At 39.8% G+C, this 24734-nt stretch overlaps 1 protein-coding gene across 2 annotated transcripts in view; it reads left to right on the forward strand.

Annotated features, from left to right (window-relative positions):
* LSAMP (limbic system associated membrane protein) overlaps positions 1-24734 on the forward strand; it is a 637373-nt gene that overhangs the window by 565574 nt on the left and 47065 nt on the right. For both annotated transcript variants that reach the window (XM_055316365.1, XM_055316366.1), the window contains exon 4: positions 21442-21576. In XM_055316365.1, the coding sequence (XP_055172340.1) occupies positions 21442-21576 (135 nt within the window). The remainder of the gene's footprint in view (positions 1-21441; positions 21577-24734) is intronic.

A 24734-nucleotide genomic window follows, 5' to 3' on the forward strand; every position in this document is an offset into this window, starting at 1 on the left:
GGTGAATTAGGGTGCCTTTGTGAAGCTTCTGTACTCAAAATGTACATCAGCATCACCCCCATAGTGGTAAAATGCAGATCCCTAAGGCTCACCATAAACCTACTAGACTAGAACTTCTGGAGCTCAGCCTAAGACTCTTCCTTTTTAGGACATTCTCTAAATAATTTTTCCTAGTTTGGGAGCCATTGCTTTAGAATGATATTTAGGATGACCCAAAATGAAAGTTGACTCTTAAGTATTGATACCATAAGTATTTGAAAATAATTACTTAGATCTTATTATAGAATGATATCCCTGTAATAGAATTTCATTGTTATTTACTGTATTACCTGATTTGAACACAACAGCCCAATGAAAAATGCAAGTCTTTGGACTTGCACATTAAGAGTCTACTCCTTTATAACACAGATTGCTAGATTTTTTTCATAAAGGACCAAGTAGAAAATGTTTTAACTTTGCAGGCTCTACATTTTATGTTGCAACTAAACTCTGAAAATACTCTTAGACAATAAGTAAATACATGCATATGGCTGTATCCCAATGAAACTTTATGAATACTGGACTTTGAATTTCATATAATTTTCATGTGCCACAAAATATTGTTCCTGTTTTAGTTTTTTTAATCATTTATAAGTGCAAAAAACACATTCTTAGCTATGGGCTATACAAAAAAACAGACAGCAGGCCAAATTTGGCCCATGGGCCATAGTTTACTGGCCCCTTCTCTGCTCCTCTGTTGGTTTCAACTTTTTTGTTGTTGTTGGTTTCAACTTAAGACAAATTTGGAGGAGAATAAATCACAGTTTTAGGAAAATCTTTTTTTCAAAACATTTTTGGTTATCAGTAAAATGATAGGATATCTATAATCTGTATCTGTATGTTCAGCAATAAAAAGGTTTTGTTTAGAAAAGACATCTATGTTAATAAATTTCCAAATCTTACATCTTAAAAGTGGTTCACCAGATACAGAGCAGGTTATTAAGAATCTAAGAGATAAAAAATACATAAATTTAAAAAAAATGAATCTAAGAGATAAGAACTCTTTGAGACAGTTGCAGCAGAAAGAAAAAGGTTAAAAATAAACTAACATTGAATGAGGGTTTGTTGTCTGGGCGCTGTTCATCATATTCAAAAGTAATGACTGACAGGAAAAGCAAATTCAAGTTATTGATGACATGTTATCAATAAAATGATTTCCTAAACAGTTATGCCCCCTTTCCATTTTAGTGTTGTCTTATTATGCTTAATTGTATCTTCGCAGCACAGTGCCAGGTGTGTAATAATTGTCAAACTGGATTCTCTAGGGATCCCTGGGTGGCGCAGTGGTTTAGCGCCTGCCTTTGGCCCAGGGCGTGATCCTGGAGACCCGGGATCGAATCCCACGTCGGGCTCCCAGTGCATGGAGCCTGCTTCTCCCTCTGCCTGTGTCTCTGCCTCTCTCTCTCTCTGTGTGTGTGACTATCATAAATAAATAAATAATTTTAAAAAACTGGATTCTCTAATATCCTTTCTACTCTGAGGAGCTAGTACTCTTCAAAGATTTCAAAGGGAGAGCTATACTCCCTGTATTTCTCTCTCAGTACCTCTCATTCTCTCTCTCTCTCTCTCTCTCTCTCTCTCTCTCTTTCTCTCTCTCTCTCTCTCTCTCTCTTCCCTCTCTCTCTCTCTCTCTCCCTGTCTAGCATGAGAGGGAGGGTTCATCTTTATGAGGAACCCATGAATGTCAATCTCTTGATCATTTTTGGTTTTTCACTTACAGCTATCAAAGTTTGGACAATCAGCAAATGATCTATCATCCCTTTTCAATTGCTTGATTTTAGTTTATTCCTTGAGTGTAATCGCATTTATGTGTCCCTTGGAAACTATTTCAATGATTTTCAAACTATTTCCTAAGGAACGCTGGTGTTCCAGGAATCAAACTTAGTAGTTCTGCTGATAAATTGGAATATTGGCATTCATCCTAAAATTCTGCTAAAGAGAATTTTATTGACTGAAAGTTGTCCTAAGAAATGTTCCTGAGTTTTTTGATGTCTACAACATTTTTTCTGTATTAAAATCTAACAGTCTAATTTAGATAAACACAAAATCACATAATCAAATATTTAGTTTTTTTGTATTTGGATTTGTTGTTAGACAGAGAGTACTATAATTTTTGGGGTGCTCTGCTACCTGAAAAATGTTGAGAACCTATATTCTGAATTGTAGTTTGGAAAAAATACAAAAAAGTATCTTTTCCAGCAAATGGAGATTAAATCTGTGTGATTAAATTTTGTGAAATTACTTTTAAACTTTCCTCCTACCAAACTTCATTTTAAGTATGTCTCCAGTTTCATATTTTAGACTCCTTAGTCAAGACTAGATTCTTGCTAATTTAGAAAATAATTCCACATTCCTGCTAACCCAGATTCAATCACTTACCTTTCTCCAGCTTTCCCTGAACATATTTTACTCTCTCTCTCTCTCTCTCTCTCTCTCTCTCTCTCTTATTTTTCTTCCAAATATCTCTCATCCTTAGGTTGCTTTATGATATTCCAACTTTGACTTCTTGATAGAGAGGTGAAGAGATTTCTCAATGGCCAGTGCTTGGATGGGGAAAGGAAGAGGTCAAGCATCAGACTGTTTGGGAATTGCATTTTTTTTTGGTTCATATGGACCAACCTAGATATGCTCAAACTAAAATTTAACTAGCACTACCAGAACCCATGCAGTTCATAGGTAACCAACACCCCCATTTCCCATAGCAATGACCAATAGCTCTCATCCATGACAGCATTCGATAGCTCTTTAGGTAGACATTCCATTAGATTTGAATTGAACATAGGAACAGAACTTTTTCATCATCTCTGATGTACAGAAAAAAGCCTTCCCAAACCTAAGCATAAAGCCCTTGGACCACCTAGAATATATCAGGGCCAGGGATATTGGTTTTAAAAAATTATCTGGACCACTAGTCCTGTCAAGAGGACTAGAGGAATGTTGTCAGGAATGACCACTCTAAACTTTTTTTGACTCTTAAGCTTTCCTAACCCAGCTACCTTTGCAATCATGTGCTCATGAATTCTCTTACTCTCACATGTGTAGAACGACAGGTAGTCACTTCTTAACATGGTTATATTATGTTATATCCAGATGAAGTCTTTTGTGAATAGACCTAGGCTCAACCAACCTGTCAACCAACCTCTCTCTGCCTTGACTGCCAACAGGCTGATTTTGTCAGTTTCTGTAAGTCTACTCTAGGCTGTTACAGTCTGGTAGAATTTTCTCCCTGCTTTTATGCTTCCCCTTGGTCTGCTTTGCTTGATTTATCTCTATGACCTCTCTGTACCTCCTTGTTTGCTGCGGGACCTTCCCCTCCCACTTGTCTGCCTTCACATCTTCCCTGTGGTCTCCAATGCAGCTGACCACAGCAAGTCATCAGTGACCCAAAAGCCACTGCTCAGTTGCTTTCAGGTTAAACCATCTGTCCAGAGAGGGTGATTTGAAGTGCCTAACTTTTTTCACCTTGAAATTGTTCCTGGCTTTTGGGGCCAGGAACCTAAAATTTCAGCAGTAAACGTTGCGTTGAGATACTGATATAATCAGGTTTAGCCTTTAGGAAACCAACAGTATTTTGGAATAGTATACAAGGAAGGGAACACTGAGGAAATTTGAAAGCCTAGGATTTATTGTAGGTATTCCAAGACCTTCTACTGAGAATTTACCCAGTTATCTTCTGAAGAACTGGCTATTATTGTTCTCATCAAGATATGAATTGGCAAGTTTAAAAAACCACCTAGCATGGCCTTGAATAGACCTAAAGATTTTTAATGTGTTTTATATCTAATCTAGGACTGACTTATATGTGTGTGTGTATGATATATATAGACACGTCCTCTTTAATCATATCTGCAACTAATTTCCTATCAAGACTTAGATATTAATAAGAATGATTTTCTGTCTCAGTATTTCCTATTTCTTTCTTGGTTATCTCAAACATTTAGATCGGCTAAAGCCGATTTGTGTAAAATGTGATATCTGAACTGTGACCCCCTCATCCCTAGCACTGTCCTCTTCTTCCATCTTCTTCCTTGTAGTTCCCCAGAACCTAGTCCCTATCCTGATAGCAAGTACCTATCCTGATTGCCTGCAGGCTGATGAGTCCCTTAGGTGTTAATTGAGAATTAAGATGTTAACTGATAAAAGGTATAACCACTTGCATTAATATTTGCATTGCAAAAAGAGTCTTAATGGGAAAATAATTAAGCTTTAAAGTTTGATTTCTTTGAGGCAATTTATCCTGCCTGGCAACCTGTCAAATCTCTCCAGGCAGGCAGCCCCGGCTTTGCATCACCTTATCTGCCTGCACCTCATGCTGGCCTCGTGTAATTTCAGTGTAACTCTGCAACCAGACTATTAGAGTGTGGAGTGGGATAGCTCAGAATCCTATGTAACATGATCCAAAGAAATTAAATCTCCCCTCTGTTTATAAGTTAATTTGCTTTTAGAGGATCTTCCAATACTTGAGAAGATCAGTAGCCATCCATCTGCAAATTCAGTTTATCCACTGATCAAAGAAGATTTTGTAACAAAATTCACACATAATGGAGGTAGGAAAGGAATTTGCTGCTATTTCTTGCCCAACTTTGCATATAAATGCCCTATTCTTGGTTACTTTTACAATTTGAAAATCTAGTGGCAGGGGACACCTCGGTGGCTCAGCGGTTGAGTACCTGCCTTTGGCCCAGGCCATGATCCTGGAGTCCCGGGATCGAACCCCACATTGGGCTCCCTGCAGGGAGCCTGCTTCTCTCTGTGCCTGCGTCTCTACCTCTCTCTGTGTGTCTCTCATGAATAATAAATAAAATGTTTAAAAAGAAAGAAAGAAGAAAGAAAGAAAGAAAGAAAGAAAGAAAGAAAGAAAGAAAGAAAGAAAGAAAGAAAGAAAGAAAATCTAGTGGCTTTGCTGAGCAAAACACAGTGAATTGCAGGACAGAAAGGAAAGGACAGCAGACAATTGGGAATCGGGTCCCAGGTTTTGTTTAGAGTTCTAGGCAGGCCAGCAGGTAGTCAGCATTGGCTTTTGTTAGGAAGCTAGTGTCTACACCTGGTAGGCAAGATGGAGATTAGTACCAGGATGAGAGCTGAAATTTTTAAAATATGGAATAATGGTTACAACACTGGACTCACACAGACATTGTGGCTTTGTCATTTACTGTGTGATTTTGGGAAAATTCTTTAACTTTGCTAAACTTAAGCAACATCAGTTGTAAAGAAAGAGAAAATAATATGCCTATAGAGATAAATGAATTAGCATGTGTAAGCAGCTCTGTGTGGCACAAAGTGGTACCAACAAATGGAGGTTTGAATTGTTAGCTCAGGACAGAGAACTGAGTGTCACGTTCAATGCAGAATGTTGATTCTTCTTATGAGAATTTAACTTTTCTCCTTCAGTCTCCCCTGACCTAAAAATTGGATTGATCCCTGATCACAAGCCAAGGTTAAACTTGTCAGCTAAAGTTAATTGAAGTCCCTTGAGAAAAGAAGAGGGATGTGTCCCTAAATGACAGACTACTAAAATCAGGTGGATAATTCCCAAATGTAGGTGTGCCCAGGGATCAGCTTGGGAGCTTTATGAACACATGGATTCCTGAGCCTTACTCCTGCTGGTTCTGATTCAGTAAGTCTGTGAAAGGTCCCAGTGATCCACAATGTATAATAAGCTCCCAATGGGATTCTTATAAAGGTGGTCCATGGATCACATTTTGAGGAACAATGGAGTAGATGCTGACAGGAACCTGGGATAAACTGATTACTACATCTGGGCAGGATATTTGCATAATCTTTCTAAAGTGAAAGCAAAAGAAAAAAATACATTGATTCACAGAGCTATTTGTTATTTTAAAAACAGTGGCAAGAGTTTAAAAATCCATCTGAGGAAATATTTTCTGCAAATATCTGATGCAGGGAGGGCATTTATAAAGAGTACTGAGTAATGTATTAGACAATATATTTGACTGAAGTTTATGAAATACGTAGAAAATGTGTTCAAAAGGGTAATTTTTTATAGTCTTTATAGTAAAGCCTGTGGTCTCACTTCAGTGAAGCCATTTCTAGGAAGTGCATAAATAATCATGGTCCAAGTGGCTTGCTTTCTAAATACGTGATCCTTGGATAGACTCCAGAGACTCTTAAATAAATGGATGGTAGCGTGCTGAGTAGATATGCTGTCTCAGTCACTTTAGGCTGTCATAACAAAGTACCATAGACTGGGTGGCTTACCCAACAAACATTTATTTCTCACAGTTCTGGAGGCTGAAAAGTCCAAGATGAAAGCACTAGCAGGTTCAGTATCTGGTGAGAACTCCCTTGTTGGTTCATAGATGAGTATCTTCTTCCTGTGTCCTCTCACAGAGTAGAAGGAGCAAGAGAGCTTTCTGGAGTCCTTTCATAAAGGGCGCTACTCAAAAAGAAAAAAAAAATAATAATAAAGGGCACTACTCCCATTCATGAGAACTTCACCCTCATGACTTAAATTACTTCCCCAAGGCCCCACATCTTAATACTATCACTTTGCGGGTGGGATTTCAATACACTTTGTAATTATCAAGAGTCTTAAACAAGCATTTGACAGATCTTAGGTTGAAATCCGTTAAAGCAATTGAATCTATGAATAGTTATTCTGTGTGGTTGCAGTGATCAGCTTCCTAGAGCAAGGCAAAATGACTTCAACGCAGGGCTGGGAAGTCATCAGTTATGAACAAATGCTTGAGTACATTTCAGTGCTTGGATGAGATACCAAGTCTATGGTATATAATGTGGAAAAAAGGACTGAGCCTGTTATTTCTGTACGATGGGCATTTGTTATCATCTGCTCTCTTCACCCATAAAAGTTCTCCATATAAATGTTATACTTTTAAGGAAATAATTGTAATTTTTGCCTGTTAGGTGCTGCAGGACCTAACCACTAGCAAACTTAAAAGTTCCCAGTGAGAAAGGAAGATGGGGAAACGAACTAGGGGTGGTGGAAGGGGAGGAGGGCGGGGGGTGGGGGTGAATGGGTGACAGGCACTGAGGGGGGCACTTGATGGGATGAGCACTGGGTGTTATTCTGTATTTTGGTAAATTGAACACCAATAAAAAATAAATTTATTATAAAAAAGAGAAAGGAAGATGGTTGAGTTTTGCTTGGGCTAAAGGAGTATAAAAGAAGAAACAAACTAGGACAAAGGATGGGTTCTTTCCACCCACATCTCAGAACTCTTTTCCTTTTCTGGAAGACCTATAGTTCATATCATTAAGGAAACTCAGGTTGGGATCATTCTCAGAATATTCAAGTCCAAGGTCTATGACTGTAGCAGGGCACAGAGATTTATGGGTAATGGTGCTGCAACTAGGCCAGCAGGCTATTAGTCAGTGACAGAAATACAATAAGAAGTATCTAGACTTAGAGGAAAGGAGACATCGACAACTAGATTATGATGGGCCGAGTTTATGGTTTGGCCCCACGGTAGTCCCAGCTGGGGACTGGAGTGCAATCTGAGCACCAGTGACAAGGGCAGAAAAGCAATTAAGCAAACTGGTGCACAGAGTGGAAAATTGGTAAGGAAAAGGTATCTGAATGTGCATATAGGTACCTGCTGCTTTCAGGATCAACACTGAGGTCCAAATCCCTTTTATTTATTTTATTTTTTTATTTTTTCAAATCCCTTTTAATAGTGAGGAAAGAACTTCTAAGGAAGGCCAGGCTTGCATCTCAATGTTTCAGGGGTAAGTGGTCAGACAGGTCACAATTCCTTAATAGCACCAAAAACAGTACAGATAGAGTAGAACCCACAGTGCTCACATATAGTCACTAAAACTCTTGATTGTCCACCTAATTAGAGAATTGTTCTGTTTTTATATAAATCAATTTCCTTGCTGATTTTCCTCCTGTCATTCGGTATCAGTGTCTTATTTCCATATTAATTCTTCTCTCTTTAAGCCAGAAATAGAAAAATCTCAGAGATTTTCTTTTTCATTATGAGAAACCTACCCTGAGGAGACAGCCAAAAGGGTGAATATGTCTTTCTCCTATACCGGAATTATTAAATCCAATTCCATTTTTAAACAACTTTTAATATAAAAGTAACATATGATTTATGTCAAAAACTCAAGCAATATAGGAGGGCATAAAATGAAGGGAAATTCCCTGACTACACACTTCTGGCCCATAGTCCAGAAGACTATCACTAATATTATGTAGACATTGTATATATACAAGCAAATGTGTTAAAAAGCATATATACGAATGTATGTATTTATGTGTAAATACAAGTTTTCTAACACAAAGGAGATAAACTGTAACTGCTATTCTATAATCAATATATCTTTTTAGTGACTAGATAGCATTACATGAATTAAATTTTCTTAATTAAGGGAATACATTTATATAAAAAGCATGACACATAGTAAACACTTGATAAATACTAGATATAATAATGGAAATATTTTGTGATAATCCTTTCCTCACTTAGTTTCATAATTTTACAACCATACAGCATTTTAGAAAAACCTAGATTAGTTTTGCTTGTCTGCAGTTTTCATACGAGGAGATTTATGCTGTATTTATTCAGTTTTATTTATTTCACATAACACTATGTTTGGGAGATTATCCATATTGCCACTTACAGCTGTCATCTATTCATTTTCTTTGTTGTATGGTATTTTATTTTATGAATATAAAACAACATATTTACTTTTTACGCAAAGTGGGTGTTTCCAATGCTGCAGGGAACATTGGGGAACATGGTAATGGAACTGCTGGATCATATTCATGTCCTCAGCTGTAGTAGATATTGTCAAACTGTCTCCCCAAATAGTCAAACCAGCCTACTGACTTTGAACATTCAACTTTTGAAGAAATGTAGCCTTTTTATGTCATTTTTATTATAAATACATTTTTCATTTTTTCACTTCCCTATTTATTTTGTTGATGAAGGTTTTGTACAGTGAAATAATTTTACTTTTGATGTGGTCAAATTAAACTCTTTTTTATGGTTCCTATATTTCATGGCTTGCTTAGAAGATATTCCCTCCTTCAATATTATCAAATTATTGTCTATCCCTTTGGTATTCATGTAGTTTGATTTTGAAGTATTTGACACATCTGAATTTGTTTTGGCGAATAATATGAAGAAGCTTTTTCTCGCAACAAAGCATTGCCTGTTGTTTCGACATCATTTAGCAACAATAAAAGAGAAAGATCATTCATTAGGTAGTTACAGTATTGATATGTGAAACTATGCTTTTTAAAAATATACCAGTTAGACAATAGCAAAAAGGACTCTAATCATTATACATAAGAAAATATAAAATAGAATAAGCTTAATACAAAATTCTTACGACCTAGGAAGAAAAACAACAATTGGATGAATAAAGAAGACTTATATATGACATCAGATTCTTAGATAGACCAAATCAAGATTATAAACCTGTATCTCTGTTAATGAACCTATAAATCTGATACAAACCCAATCAGAAAGCTGAATATTTGTTTTTTGTTTAACCTAGAAGATAATTCTAAAGTTCATTTAAAAAAAAAGATATATAGAACCAATCATGAAAATTCTGACAAGTGACCATTCATATCTTTAATTAAAATGTGTTAAAAGCTATGGTGGGGGGGTGTCCCTGGGGTTCATTCAGGAGAACAATTCTTGATCTCAGGGTTGTGAGTTCGATCCTCATGTTGTGCATAGAGTTTACTTTAAAAAAAAAGTATTGGTAATTCAACAGCCATAAATTCAACAAGTATGAAAGCTCATTTTATTACCCATTCCACCGAACATAGATTAAAAATTAAAAAATAAAAACAGTAGGAGACTAGTCCAAGAAAAGACAGAGTCAAGAAACAACAGAATCATGAAATAAGCCAAATTGTAAATAGGAGTAGCATTTAACATCATTGATGAAAACATGATTTGAATAGTTTTTAACAGAACATAGTTCACATATAATTTCCAAAACCTTTAATCCATTTCTTAGTCATGTGAAATAATGTCAAGACCTTCCAGAACTGTTTAATCATATTTATCCTTGATGATAATATAAACTCCATAAGAGTTAGAATAATATCTTCTTTTTACTTCCTATTTCTTATAATTACTGTTTATAATTGTACTTCAGAATCCGTGCTCTGCTATTCAGATCATACCCCACTTGCATATATATTTTTAAGTATTGGGTCCAATATACTAAAAAATGTATATTTTAAATTATCAATCTTATTCAGCATGTGGACGTACCCATCTCTATCCTCTTTGCCCCCTAGATGCTTAGTTCCTTATTTTTGCCTATAGCTGCCCTTGGTTTATAAAGACCTCAGAAAATAAATGAATAAAGAAAGGAAGTATAAACAAAATAAGTAGTTTTATTCTTCATTAATATCCAGTTGTTTAGAAGGAACCTCCACTTGAATATCCTTTAAGGATTCAAATTCAACAGGTATAAAAACTAAATTTTATTCCCCATCCCCCCCAACTTAAAAAATATCTAGCCCACAAATCAGTCAAACCAAGAAATTTGGGGTCATCCCTTTCCTTCACTTGCCACTTTAATTAAGGGGATTTTGTGAAAGTAGCACCTTCCCATCAGGCTAGGACAGTCTTGTGGGCTTCCTTCATTTCATCCCTTTAAACCTCTGGGGTGGCCTTTTCCTGAGCCTTTGTTTTTATTTAAAAAGAAGTGGAGGAAATCTCCTCATGCAGTGCTTTTTAAATGAAGTGACTTGTCGAGTCTGAGACTGTGGCAGTAATCTGAAAGGCAGTAAATTTAGCGACCCTCACTGGCATAGACAGCCTGTCACGGCTTGAAACATAAATAGCAGTGGAGACAAATCGCTGCTGTTTTCCTATTAAGCTTTGGCCCACTAGCCCCCGTAGCCTTCCAGGAGCGCAGGGGCCCAGCCTGTGAGAGCCACTGCTTTCCAGAGAGGCTGGGCTTCCCCCCCCCCCCCCCCCCCCGTCTCTCCCACTCCACCTCTAGGCCTGTGCTCCCAACACTGCAGCTGGGCCCCTCGTTCCCCCTGTGATCCATCTGCTTCCCAGAAAGGCCAAAAAACCCGGGCCAGGATTGAGGGGGTGCTGGTACACACAGGGCTGCAACCCAAGCAGAGTGTTGATGGGGGGGGGGCGGTATTTCCTCGTTCCTACATTTGGGGCTAACAGCAAGAAGCAAATCGCCAGACTCCTTAAGGATTAATTGTGTGGAACCCGGAGCTGCCTGCCTTACGTTCAATGGGAACATTCTAAGAACATCAATTTAGTTCATGCTTACCATTTCCTTTTCTGACCTACCCCCACTCCTTACTCCACTTTTCTCTTCATTACTTATTTATTGACTTTAAGCAAGAACAGTTCTCTAAATTGGATCGAACAGCTCATTCAGCAGTGAGGCAGCCGGAGAAGTGAGGTCAGGATTTGGGGGTGAGCCCAAATGACGTCACTGCAACCTAGGGGCTAGAATGGAAGGGCAGAGGGCCAGATGGGGTTATTCCTGCTTTGTTTTAATTACCTTTCAAAGGCTTCTGTGGCCATCATAAAACTATGCCTAGCGATCCTTCTTCCATAGTGCAGTTGCCCTGCTGAGTTTAACACATTCACTTACAAAATGCCAATTGATTTATGTGACTCCTGAAAACAGCAACTGCTGTTCTCATCTCTCTAGATATTTAATCCTTAGCCAAGGCAGAAGCACTAATGACAGGTCGCATGACACCCGGACAGTTCTGATGGAGCGGTGAGACATGTTGGTTGTTGCTACCTCTGACCACCAGTTCTAATCTCGGCCTTACCCCCTTCTTATGAAATCATCTGGAAAATAGACACCTGCTGGAATTTTTATTTTTATTTTATTACAAAGGACTCTCCTAGTTTTGTTTTTTTTTTCCGTTTTATCTCCTTGCCTCTTCTTCCCCACACCCTTAGGAAAATAAAAATGAAGACAGTGAATCCCCCCCTTTATGACATCATGCTATACCGTACAAATGTTCTTCAGTCTCTACTACAGTGGTGTGAATTACCACCAATGTATACATCACACATTGAATCCACACGTAGCTCCAGTCTCTTAGCAACTCTGTATTTCTGGGTGCCTGGGGAACATACTCTCCAGGATGTTCCAAGAAAACCTGATACCAGCCATGTGTAAAGAATGGAACTCATTATCTTCACTCAGATTAAGCTCTCCTTCCTAACTTCCTGAGTGGTGCCAACTGCATTCAAACCAAGGAAGTCCTTAGCTTTGAACATACACACTGCATTAGAATACAGTTCATACTTCAGAAAACTCAAACGGACTACGGGAGACCCCAAGGCAAGCGAACGTCCAAGTACGTGGCACACATTCCTTTCTTCTGCCCTCGCACACACAGCTTATTATAATACAATGAGTACACGAAGCTGGTACTGAGTGTAAGTGGTATTGATATAAGAAGGAATTTTTTAAGATTATTTATTTATTTAGAGAGCTGCAGCAGGGAGAGGGGCAGAGGTAGCAGGAGAAAGAATCTCAAGCAGACTCCATATGGAGTGGAGTGGAGCGTGGAGCCCGATGTAGGATTGGATCTCCCCGCCCTGAGATTATGACCTGAGCTGAAATCAAGAGTTAGACTCTTAACTGAGTGTGCCACCCAGGCACTCAAAAAGGACTTTAAACCAATCGAATCTCCATGGCATTCCAAAATGAAAGAAAGAAGGAGTGGGGGGTAAAGAAAGAAGGAAAGAAGGGAGAGAGGGAAAGGGAGAGAGGAAGGAAGGAAAGAAGAAAGGGAGGGAAGGAGGGAGAAAGGGAAGAAGGAAGGAAGAAAAGAAGGAAGGAAGGAGCAAATTATTTAAAAAATGCCATTTTACTCAGTACCTTGTAGGTTCTGGAAGGTCCCATTGTACCTTCAGAGTACAGAGTTACATGCAGAGTTACCAAACACAGTAAATCCAGAGTCTTCACACCACTCCTCACATCATGCTGCTCATTTCTCCTTGATAGAAAACTCTGTTTCAAGCAGGCTAACAAGATTGCCACACCCTTTCACAATTTGCCAGCTCTGATTTTCTGCACTTGTGTTTTTCTACTTCCTGAAAACTCACTCCTCCCAGTAAGTCTTTCCTAATATAAGAAGTCCATTCTAGGGGATCCCTGGGTGGCTCAGTGGTTTAGCGCCTGCCTTCAGCCCAGAGTGTGATCCTGGAGACCCGGGATTGAGTCCCTGCATCGGGGCCTGCATCTCTCTCTGCCTGTGCCTCTGCCTGTCTCTCTCTCTACCTCTGTGTGTGTCTCTCATGAATAAATAAATAAAATCTTTTTTTGTAATTTTTATTTATTTATGATAGTCACACACACAGAGAGAGAGAGAGGCAGAGACACAGGCAGAGGGAGAAGCAGGCTCCATGCACCGGGAGCCCGACGTGGGACTCGATCCCGGGTCTCCAGGATCACGCCCTGGGCCAAAGGCAGGCGCTAAACCGCTGCGCCACCCAGGGATCCCAATAAATAAAATCTTAAAAAAAAAAGTCTATTCTATACTGTTCCTATATCTCCTTTCCTTCCTGTTAGCATATGTGTGCACTAGTGGCCTTGCTGGGGCCTCTATAAATAAGTAGGTACTGCTGTACATCCAAGTTATCAGCTTTTTCTCTTTTTTTCAAATAAATTGCTTCATTTGATTCTTTCAATAAGGAAGGTAAGTGGACAATCCTTATAAAAACTGAAGGCAGGACTCCTGGGTGGCTCAGTGATTGAGCGTCTGCCTTTGGCTCAGGTTGTGATCCCGGGGTCCTGGGATCGAGTCCTGTATTGGGCTCCCTACAGGGAACCTGCTTCTCCCTTTGCCTATGTCTCTGCCTCTCTCTGTGTCTCTCATGAATGAATAAATAAAATATTTTTAAAAAATTAAATTAAATTAAAAAATAAAAACTGAGGGCTGTCTTTTACTGTCTTTATCTGTAACTGAGCTGCATTGCTTTGGAAATTCCCTGTTTCCCATTCTCAAACTCCCATTTTATACTCCGTAGACAGAAATAGAGCAGATTCTGAGAGCTAAGAGACCAGCTAACTATCGCATCTCATGGCTCTGTAATGATCAAAGCAGACATGCCTAGTTGGGAACATGAGCTCCAGAAGCCTACAGACTGGTTCAAACCTCAGCTGTCCTTAATAGCATTACATACCTGGGCAATTTCCTGTAGGGTCTTCTCTAAACCTGGATTCCCATGTTTCCTCATCTGTGGGCACTTGGATACAGTATTGTGAATTAAATGGGGTAATATCTGAGTTACCTAGCGCAGTGCCTAGTCTGTAGCTCTGCCAACGATCACCCTGCAATATTTCTGGAGCACTCCAGTCATCCAGCATGGTATCGTGCTGCACATCCTGATGGAGAGGACTACAGTGATGAGCAAAACCAGATGTGGTCCCTACAATGGAAGACTCGCTGTTATCAATACAATTCCCCTTGTGAAAAACAGAGCATAGGGAATCCTGATTTCAAGCCTAGCATTTAGAAGGGCAGAACAGTTTCTAAAAACTGACACCAAATAAGAGGTAATGGTTAAATATGAGTACAACAACAGAATGTCATGCCCCAGGAATAAAAAGGATGTGTAGACAGGCAGCTTCCGGTTGGATGCTGAGCTCAAACTGTCAACTAGCTGACTTTTTGTATGTGAAAGCAAAAAATGCAAACCATAATGAATTGGATCTCTCTGCATGCCAAGAAAAATAATGCCAGGGCGTTCTTCTTCATTTGGCTCATGCTCATTCATAGAGCCAAAGCCAGTTGTGAATCTCTCCTGGCATTGTGCTTGCCTCTGGTTTCTGGGTACTAACTACACCCTTTGGGGCTGCAGAAGGCATGGGGCCAATTTGCATAATCCATACCCTGTTGTGTCTTCCTATTCAAATGGGGAACATTTCTACAGCAGAGTAACCAACCCCTTCCCTTCCATGTAACTCAAATATCTCAATAGTCAAATGCCTCATTCTCTAGAGAACTCTCTCTTCTTTCATTTCCATCCCTTGAACTCTTCCTTAAAATCATCCCTATTGTATCACCATTGTATGTCTTCAATGCAGTGTTCCTCCCTGTGTCTCCTTATTGTCCTATGATTGTTGCTTCTGACAACTGTGTCCGCCCCCACACCTGTCTTCTTTCCATCATGGATCACTTACTACTCCCTTCAACCTTCTCATGATGGGTGGTGAGAGGTGGGGATGAGAAGTGGTTTCACCCTTTGGACAGAAACACTGTCAAATGCTAAAGGATCTCTCAGGTGGGATGTGAAGCTGAAAAACAAAACTTCAAAGGATCTAGAGAGAGAGACATGGCTGGAAATATTAACAGAACCCCATTGCAGGCATATTTCTTTTTGGATTTCTTGTGTTTCTTTCTCTCCTCCATTTTTTTAGCATATTTGCATAGAACGTGATGTGCAGAAAAAAAGGAAGGAAGCAAACACAGGAACAGGTGAATATGTCCTTAGGAAAAAAAAAAGAAAACATGAAAACGTACTGTAAGAACAGAAACTTGTTACAGTATTTGAAGTTAGCACAGAAAACTTCAAATGGCATCAATGATTTGCAATCCTTTTTTCTTTTATTTTTAGAGGTAGAAGTTCATAGCTTGCTTTTGTGTGCCCTGTTCACTCTCCTTTCTAACCACAGGCTCACACAAACACATGCATACGAGCACACGTACATACCTTGCAAGAAAAGTTCTACTTCTTTGCTTTTCATTAATCTGTATGTGTGTTTGTGTTGAAGCTAATGTGTTTACAGCCATTTGTAAATATTCAAATTTAGTAGAGCAAAGAGAACATCAATCCCATTTCAAACCCATTTTCCTTTCTGTGAAAAAATGATCTACCGAGATACTATACTGAGACTCTTCTTAGAGGAGAATGGAGAAAAAAATGATTTCTCCATTTCCTAACATGTATGAATCCTTGGAATCCTACATATTTAAAGTCAGAAAACACTCAAATTTTAACAAGACTTCTAAATTTTATTTCTTATATCTCATAGAAAGAAAGATATCATAGTGATAATTAGGATAGTAGTCTTTTTTTTTTTTTAATTTCAAATAGGGCACTTGTCATCTCTGGGGAATTTGCAAGAATAAGCCTATTCTATTTAGTAAGCAAATATTTGGGTGTTAGTGAGTTTGTATGTTGCTTCCTGAAAGTTCAAGTAAATAGTTATATGTAGGTAAATAGCTATTTGTCTATATGCATGTGTGTGGGGGAAAGTGAAGGATGGAAATGGGGGAGAGAGAGAGAAGGAGGGAAAGGGAGAAAAAGAGAGCAGTGCCACAGAAATGTATTTAATTTCAAATGGCTGCTTGCTTCCAAATGCCTGGTTGACCTTGGAAATCTAAATAAATCAACATTTTGGATGTGAATTCCTCCAGTTTCACCAAAGCACAGTATTCTGAAGCTGCTAAGACTGTGGCACCTGGCATACTTTAATTGGCGTTATTCCTGCCTGATTTGCCTCTACATTAGGGAACACGAAGAGATCACTTTCCTCTTGCCGTTAGCTCTAGGCCGTTCCTTCTGACTTATGAAGAAATATTAAAAGAACTAATATGTGCAATTTGAGTAAACAGTGACTACGAGGGGATATGCTAATTATGTGCAAGAGTCTGAAAGGTGCATCCACTGAGGAGGACGAGAAGTTATTTAGCCTCGTAGCTGAATATTGCCAGGAGACACAAAAGCACATTAAGCAAAGGGAGATTTAAACTAAACACCAGATCCCAGAATAAATATAACACTCGGCGACATGAGCAGGCTTGTGGAAATAGGTTGAGATGTTTAAAATACCAAAATATTGAAATTTGCATTTCAAGTAAACATTTATACTAGGGCAGAAAATAATAGGAACAAGAGAAAGGCCCACATTGTAGCCAGAGGGCTTTATTCCTCCGGAGAACTTGACAAAGGCTAAGTATTACACTCTGGCCTGAGAGCCTTCTTAAGGTTGTGAGGGTATAGGGAACCGGTGACAGGACCCTTGGGTTGAGAGCAGCCAGTCAGAGTGAACTGAAAGGGTGGAGGGGAAAGATGCCCTGAGGGGGACAGATATACTGGAGCAAAGGAAGAAAAGCAAGAGAATCTGAGCGCATTTTAGAATTCTGATTCAAGGTTAACAACATGTACTGCATGCTTTGAACAGAAAACTGCGCTTGATCTGATAAAAGCTGTGTCATGGTGACTGTTTCTACCTGGGGGCTGTGTTGGTGTGGCCACACCTTTTTTTGAAACCATAACCCCCGCATAGCAAATGCATCCTCAGGACACAGCCAGAGAGGCTCTGTCCAGCTTTTCAGCAGCGTAGGACTCAGTCTACCCTTTCTACCCCAATGAAAATGCATTCTGTGAGGATCATCAAAAGGAGGGGATTGATACACCAGCTTCTCATAGAGAATTACTGAGCCATCCTTCAATACTTCGTTCTCTTAAGCTTTATGATGTATTGAATCTGGCTCTAGTTTCTACTTGTGTTTCTTTCTCTTTTTTTCAAGATTTTTTTTTATTTATTTATTCATGAGAGACACAGAGGGAGAAGCAGTCTCCCCACGGGGAGCATGATGCAGAACTCGATCCCAGGACCCCGGGATCACGACCCAACCAAAGGCAGACGCTCAACCACTGAGCCCCCCAGGCGTCCCATCTACTTGTGTTTCTTAATTCAGTTCAGCTAACTCAACAAACTAATCTGTGCCAAATCCTGTGCAACAGAAAATCTCCCATTTCCTCTCAGATCACTGCGGATTAATAAGAAATGCTCAAGTGAAGTAGGACAGATAATGTGCTGTGGGTAAAGTCTCCTATGGGTGTAAGAAATAGCAAGAGGTGCCATGGGGGCACCTGGATGGCTCAGTCAATTAAGCATGGGACTCTTGATTTCGGTTCCGGTCATGATTTCAGGGTCACGGGATACAGCCCCCAGTCAGGTTCTATGCTGGTTTGGCACTTGCTTTTGATTATCTCTCTCCCTCTCCCTCCCCCCTCCCCCTGCTTTTTTCTGCTCTCTTAATAATAACTATAATAATAATAATAATAATAAGCACCAGGAAGTATAAGAATTTCAACTGAAGGATCCAGGGGGCAAAGGAAGAATGACAAGAAGGACCCAGAGGTGTTGTTTAATATTTTAAATTCTTTTCAAGCTTGTTGGATAGAGGAAGACCATCTAGCTTCTGTCATCTGTATTTGGTTTGTACACTGAGACTGCCCACTCCAGTGAAACAGCTCCATACACATGTGCTGGGGATCAAGGCAGCCATCAGAGAGGAGGAGAGCCGCCATGGGAGAAGCAAAATGATTTTCCTGCCTTACAGGATGGGGCATGTAAGAGAAACTCCCCTTCATCTTCAGTGGTATTGGGGTAAATTCTTCCTGGACATGTGGGATTGAAAACTCATCCCATGAGGCTCTGTTTTATTATCTGCTTACCAGAAAAAAGTGGGATTATTAATACCTACATTATTGTGTAAGAATCCCAGGTCCAAAAACCCAGTAAATACCACTTTATTTTCTCTAGTTCATCTTACCCTCATAGGTGCTATCTTTTCCAAACTGGTAGGGCCTTAGTTGGTACGCTAAAAGTCGCCTTTCCCTCTCCTAGAACAGGTTTATATCTTTTAAAAATTCAAAATGCAAGGTAGGAATTCACTACCCACCATTTCAGGTATTTCATGGGAATCAAAAAGAATTCAGTGTTGTTGGCTGTCTCTAAGAAGACTGCACCTGTTCTCTCTTTCACTGGCAGCTCATACCTACCCAGGAATGAGGTTGAGGGATGTGGGAGCCCAGCATAGCAGAAATCCTAAACTGTTCAGAAATCATTTGAACCCTTGGGATCCCTGGGTGGCGCAGCGGTTTGGCGCCTGCCTTTGGCCCAGGGCGCGATCCTGGAGACCCGGGATCGAATCCCACGTCGGGCTCCCGGTGCATGGAGCCTGCTTCTCCCTCTGCCTATGTCTCTGCCTCTCTCTCTAGCTCTGTCTCTGTGTGACTATCGTAAATAAATAAAAATTTAAAAAAAAAAAAAAAAGAAATCATTTGAACCCTTCTTTCTTTTTTTTTAAGATTGATTGATTGATTTTAGAGAGAGAGTGCACAAACAAGAGAAGGGGCAGAGGGGTGCTCAGTGTGGAGCCCACTGTAGAGCTCCATCTCACGACCCTGAGATGGTGACCTAAGCTGAAACCAAGAGTCAGACACTTCACTGACTGAACCAGCCTGGCGTCCCGAACTCTTCTTTTACTACAATCCATCATTCTCAAATTCCGTAATGCTGTCTGTCAATTCCACCTCTGTATTCTAGATTTTTTAATGAGTTTACACCTATTTTGGCCTGCAGTTGTCAACATTGCCATTTGTCTTCAGGGTATTTATATTTGGCTACAAGATTTTAGCATCAATTAGTTGTCATGACTCTCAGTCCACAGTTGCAAGTATGTAGGAAAGAATTTTTTTCCTCCAAGCTTAAATTCTTCCCAGTTCATCCAATACTGTGGACTCTTACCCCTCCAAAAGTTTCTGTTTTCTTTCCTACCACTTTCTTTCTTATCTACTTCTGTGGCATGTGAAGTCAGGTCTGTCTGCTTTCCTGAATGTGAAGAAGAAAAAAGGGGAAAACACAAATAGGGGGGAAAATTAATCTTTTATAGATGATATGCAGCTATTTACTTAATAGACTAACTCTACAGCATTTCCAGTAGAAACATGTGCTAGTTAAAGTGCAGGGCTCCAGAACCAGATGATTCTATAAAACTACTGCCTTTTCTTGTTGGGATTGCATAGTTTCCTCAACACTGGTGATAGTGACAATTGACAAACACTTGAAGCTTGGAATAGTCCTGACAGTTGTGTTACAGGATGTTATCAAACAGGCCCCGTGTTCTATTGGGAGCCAAGTTAACAGGCTTGGCTGACATATTTAGACAGTGAATGTGTCTCTATGGTAGCTGTCTGTTATGTTGATTTGGCCATTAGGGAATTTCCAGAAAAGGAAAACAGCTTGTGGCATTTGAGCAAAGCTATTAATTGGTATCATTTAGTGTGGGATGACCAAGAGCAAGATTTCTTCACGGGGCAGGACTGTGTCCTTTTGCACCCTCCTCAGCTGCTTTATCCTAACCCAACAGAAATTAGGTTTAGTAATTTGGGATAAAGAGGGTTCAATTTAGCTGGAGTTCAAGTCCATACGCCTTTCTGGCCAAGCAACTCCCCTGCTCAATCCCCTGTCCATCTCAGCTTCTTTTCCTTCCGTTCCTTTTCCTCCCCTTCCACTTCCTGTTCCTTCTCTCCCTGCCCCCACTCCTTTCCAGGAAGAAAGTCATTTAATCAGTTATACTTCACAGGAGGAGAATTAAACAAGTCTGCTTTGCTTGAAATTTCATTACCAAATGGACACATCCAACTTTGTGGAACTTTCCAAAAAGGACCTCCGGACCCCTAATCCTAACTGACTAAGCCGATGGTATTGAGCTCCCTACCACCCACCCCCACGTGACACCATCTGTCACAAAGCACAGCATCAGCAGCACATTCTCACGGACCTGGTCTGTAGTCTGAAAACCTCAATGATGAAGTGGTTTGACACCGAGCAAGGAAACCATAACTACAAGACGGGGTTTTGAACATGACCTTTGTAAACAGAATTCCACATAATTTGAGGGAGAAGAGTGACAGTTTCTCATAAGGAAACCTCATGTCATAATAACAACTCTGGTTGGAAGTGTGTTTGGCCACAACGTGTAATTGATGGCAACAGTGCTTAGACAGTAGCCCCTCTGACAGTAGCCCCTCATACAACCGTATGCCCAATTCCCACTCTGTCCTCAGCCCTTCACCAATGACTGGTGGGTACAGATGCCTAAATACTGCAGTTTCTTGACTGTTAGGACAACTTTAAGTGGGACCTGTGCTTTCCCCACAGCTCCCTGACGAATTAAACCATATTACCCTCTGTGGGATGTGACCAGCACCCTCTCTTGGCTTCTTTCTCTTCCAGGTCCCATTTTCCCACTGCCATACTGGTTTTTCCTGAGAACTCTCCTTCCATGATCACTTTTTTTTTAAAGATTTTATTTATTTATTCATAGAGACACACACAGAGAGAGGCAGAGACACAGGCAGAGGGAGAAACAGGCTCCACACAGGGAGCCCGACATGGGACTCGATCCCAAGTCCTCAGGATCACACCCTGGGCCGCAGGCGGCGCTAAACCGCTGCACTACCGGGGCTGCCCCCATGATCACTTTCATGTGACTTTTTGTCATGGGGTCTGCTTCTGTGGGAACTGACCTCAGACAAATACATGGTCAAATTATTAAAAAGCCATTTGCATTTACTGAAAGCATAAGTGCTCTGCTGCATATTTTAAACCTAAAAAACAATCATGCAAATTTCTGTTTTTCAGGGAGAGAATTTGAAGGAGAAGAAGAATATCTAGAGATCCTTGGCATCACCAGGGAGCAGTCAGGCAAATATGAGTGCAAAGCTGCCAATGAAGTCTCCTCGGCGGATGTCAGACAAGTGAAGGTCACTGTGAACTGTGAGTATGGCAAAAGCCAGCGGGTGCTGTGTGCCCAGGGCCCACCTCCACCACGAGCAAGCTCTAAAGATCCCATTAGCAAAAGAACATTGCATTTCAAGCAGATGCTCCTCTGGTCAGGGATGCACATTTATACATTGGACACATCCAAGGGCAGGCCTTGGCCTTTGGATTAGATAAATCAACTCTACCAACTCTAAATATAACCCATAATGCATTTAACAATACAGTCTGTCTTTTACTAAGACTACAGAATTAAGAAAATATGACCGAACAGCACTAGCATTTCTAGCAATCACTATTCTGGTCTTTGTGAAGAACAAGGTCATACCACTTTGGAAAAGGAGACAATTCATTTCTGCTTAAACTGGAATTTCTAGCTTTTGCACTGTTTATCAGAAGGGAATAACCTGGCTTCTGCTATTTAACTAATTGGCCTTCGGAACAAATTCAAGTCACTGTGGTCAGGTATCATGTGTCCCCAGTGGCTACCAGGAATACCTGATAAATTAGTTTGGTTATCTATTTGTCCCAAAGTATGGGCATTAGAAACGAAGATTTCACTAAGATGCATAGGTAATGGGCATACTTTGAACTTCCAGATGAAAGGATCCTTAGATGTAGTTCAAAAGACAGGGGGAGGGGGCGGATCCATATGATGTGTGTCACCCAGCAAAAGAATAAAGAGAATTCGTTTATCCTGTTCAGTTAGGAGTGACTTTTCACATCATTCAAATTCAAGTGCCCACATCACACAATTGTGGCAAGTGACAGGGACAAAGGGACGTCCTGACAGTTCCTTCTTCCTATGCATTTAGAGTGCTCGCACACCCTTGCACACAAATATATGCCCTATACGCCCATATCTACATGTGCACATATAACACACATACATGCATGTGCAGAGACACATGCACAAACACGTTAACCCATATTTTAAAATATACTGTAGACCACGATGAGTTATTTTCCATTATCTTAAGCCCTCCATGCAGTTACCTATGTACCACTGATTCTATATAAAGTCTCTGTCATGGTATATGTATAATTGACTCATTTTAGGGTTTGATATACCGAAGCTCAAGTAGGGAAAATTGCCTTTCCAATGTGGAAGCAAGTGTAAGAAAAGGGATTCAGACTCTGGCCCATTTGATTCTAAAGCCCGTGCTTTCAGTAAAAGAGAAAAAAGAAGGCATTTTCAATCCTTAGTTCCTACTATGTGCAGCACTGGACTAATGGATTTTCATTTAATTCTCACAGTAAATTTATGAGATAAGCATCACTAGTTTGACTTTAAAAACTTGGAAACTGAGGCATAGGGAGTTGAGGAAACTTGCTTGAGGTGACCTGGTCTACACTGGGCTGTACCATTTCCCACTGCCCTGCTTTAGCCTTGCAGTTTCTGAGACAGATAGTGAAATCTCCTTCACACCATACCTAGAAGAATCCAGTACATAGGACTCTGCCGTAGACACTGATGGCAATCATTTCCAAGAAGCAAGAGGTACATTTGATGAGCTCTGAAGTGCTTTTATCCTGTAGCTGTCTGCGATTTTTTTTTTTTTTTTTTTTTTTTTTTTTTTTAGTAATAGAGTTTTGAAATGCCAGTATTACTATTCTTTTTCAGTGCTGGGTGTGTTTCAAAGACACATTAATGATCTCAATGTTATAAAATGCTTTAGGACCTTTTTTTTACATGAAAGGCAATTTCTCTGGGTGTTTATATAAGTTTATAATTAGGTTAGTTAGGTTCTTTTATGTACACACAGCCATGCCATCATCTTCCACCTCTTCTCGGACTTTTAGAGTTAAGATTTCATTTTCTCTTAATTGACCTTCATCTTAATCAGATTTCTGAAGGTCCAATCATGGAGTACATAGAAAATATTTATGCTTCCATTGTGTGAAACATCAAAGTGGTCTGCATTGCAGATGGTTCCCAAGATCAAAGCCAGCCGCCTGGGCCCTATTATTATTAGCGCAATTAGTCTGACATTGCTCCTTCTTGACTGTCCCCATAGTGTAACTTAGAGCAGAAGAAAATACTGATAATTTTTAAGAAAAGGCTTTTATGAAGATGTGAGCTTCTCCTACTGATGAGTGAAATACAAAAGAATATAGACAGATCCTTGAGATTCTGAAATGATACCTAATAACAAATTACATGAAGATTTATAATGAGCTTAGTTAAACATACAGAAGGTATTTCCTAACCAGCAGTACCTAGCCCAGGCCTGACCTTATAAAAATTGCTCAGTGAATGTTTGCTGAATGAGTAGGTAAAGCACTCACAGGTAAAGTCCACCCCTTGACATTTCTTCAAACTTTGCAAATGATATCAGTCACAAATCAGAAAATATGTTCTAATATCAATTTCTTTTGTAATCACCCTTTTTACCAAAACCTCATCTGCTATGTTTATATGACATTAAAACAACTAGCCATTGTGCCTGTTGTACTGTTGTACAATTTGTCCTATTTAAATGTAGTTGTATTAAGTAGACAAAGTCTCCAAGATTGAATTACAGAACCAGGGAAAGTAGGGAAAATTGCCTTTCCAATGTGGAAGCAAGTGTAAGAAAAGGGATTCAGACTCTGGCCCATTTGATTCTAAAGCCCGTGCTTTCAATAAAAGAGAAAAAAGAAGGCATTTTCAATCCTTAGTACCTACTATGTGCAGCACTGGACTAATGGATTTTCATTTAATTCTCACAGTAAACTTATGAGATAAGCATCACTAGTTTGACTTTAAAAACTTGGAAACTGAGGCATAGGGAGTTGAGGAAACTTGCTAGAGGTGACCTGGTCTACACTGGGCTGTACCATTTCCCGTTGCCCTGCTTTAGCCTTGCAGTTTCTGAGACGGACAGTGAAATCTCTGACTAGCAAAACTTGTTCCTACTGAGAAATATCCAGTATTACTTCATCACTTCATCTAAGCCTACACACTGTGAAAGTGTCCCATTATTTAAACTGATTCCTCTTCCTTTTCCAATCACAGGGTTTGGAATTAGTTCAGACGATCAGGGTGGCTAAGATAAATAATGGCTAAATAACTTACTGTAATGAAACAGACCCTGAGTACCACTGGGGGGAAAAAAAACCCCAATGCTGGTAATTTTCTCCTACGAGCATTTCATTGATTCATTTACTCAGTT

The sequence above is a fragment of the Nyctereutes procyonoides genome, unplaced genomic scaffold (genome assembly GCF_905146905.1).
Source record: "Nyctereutes procyonoides isolate TBG_1078 unplaced genomic scaffold, NYPRO_anot_genome, whole genome shotgun sequence".
Classification (NCBI taxonomy): Eukaryota; Metazoa; Chordata; class Mammalia; order Carnivora; family Canidae; genus Nyctereutes; species Nyctereutes procyonoides.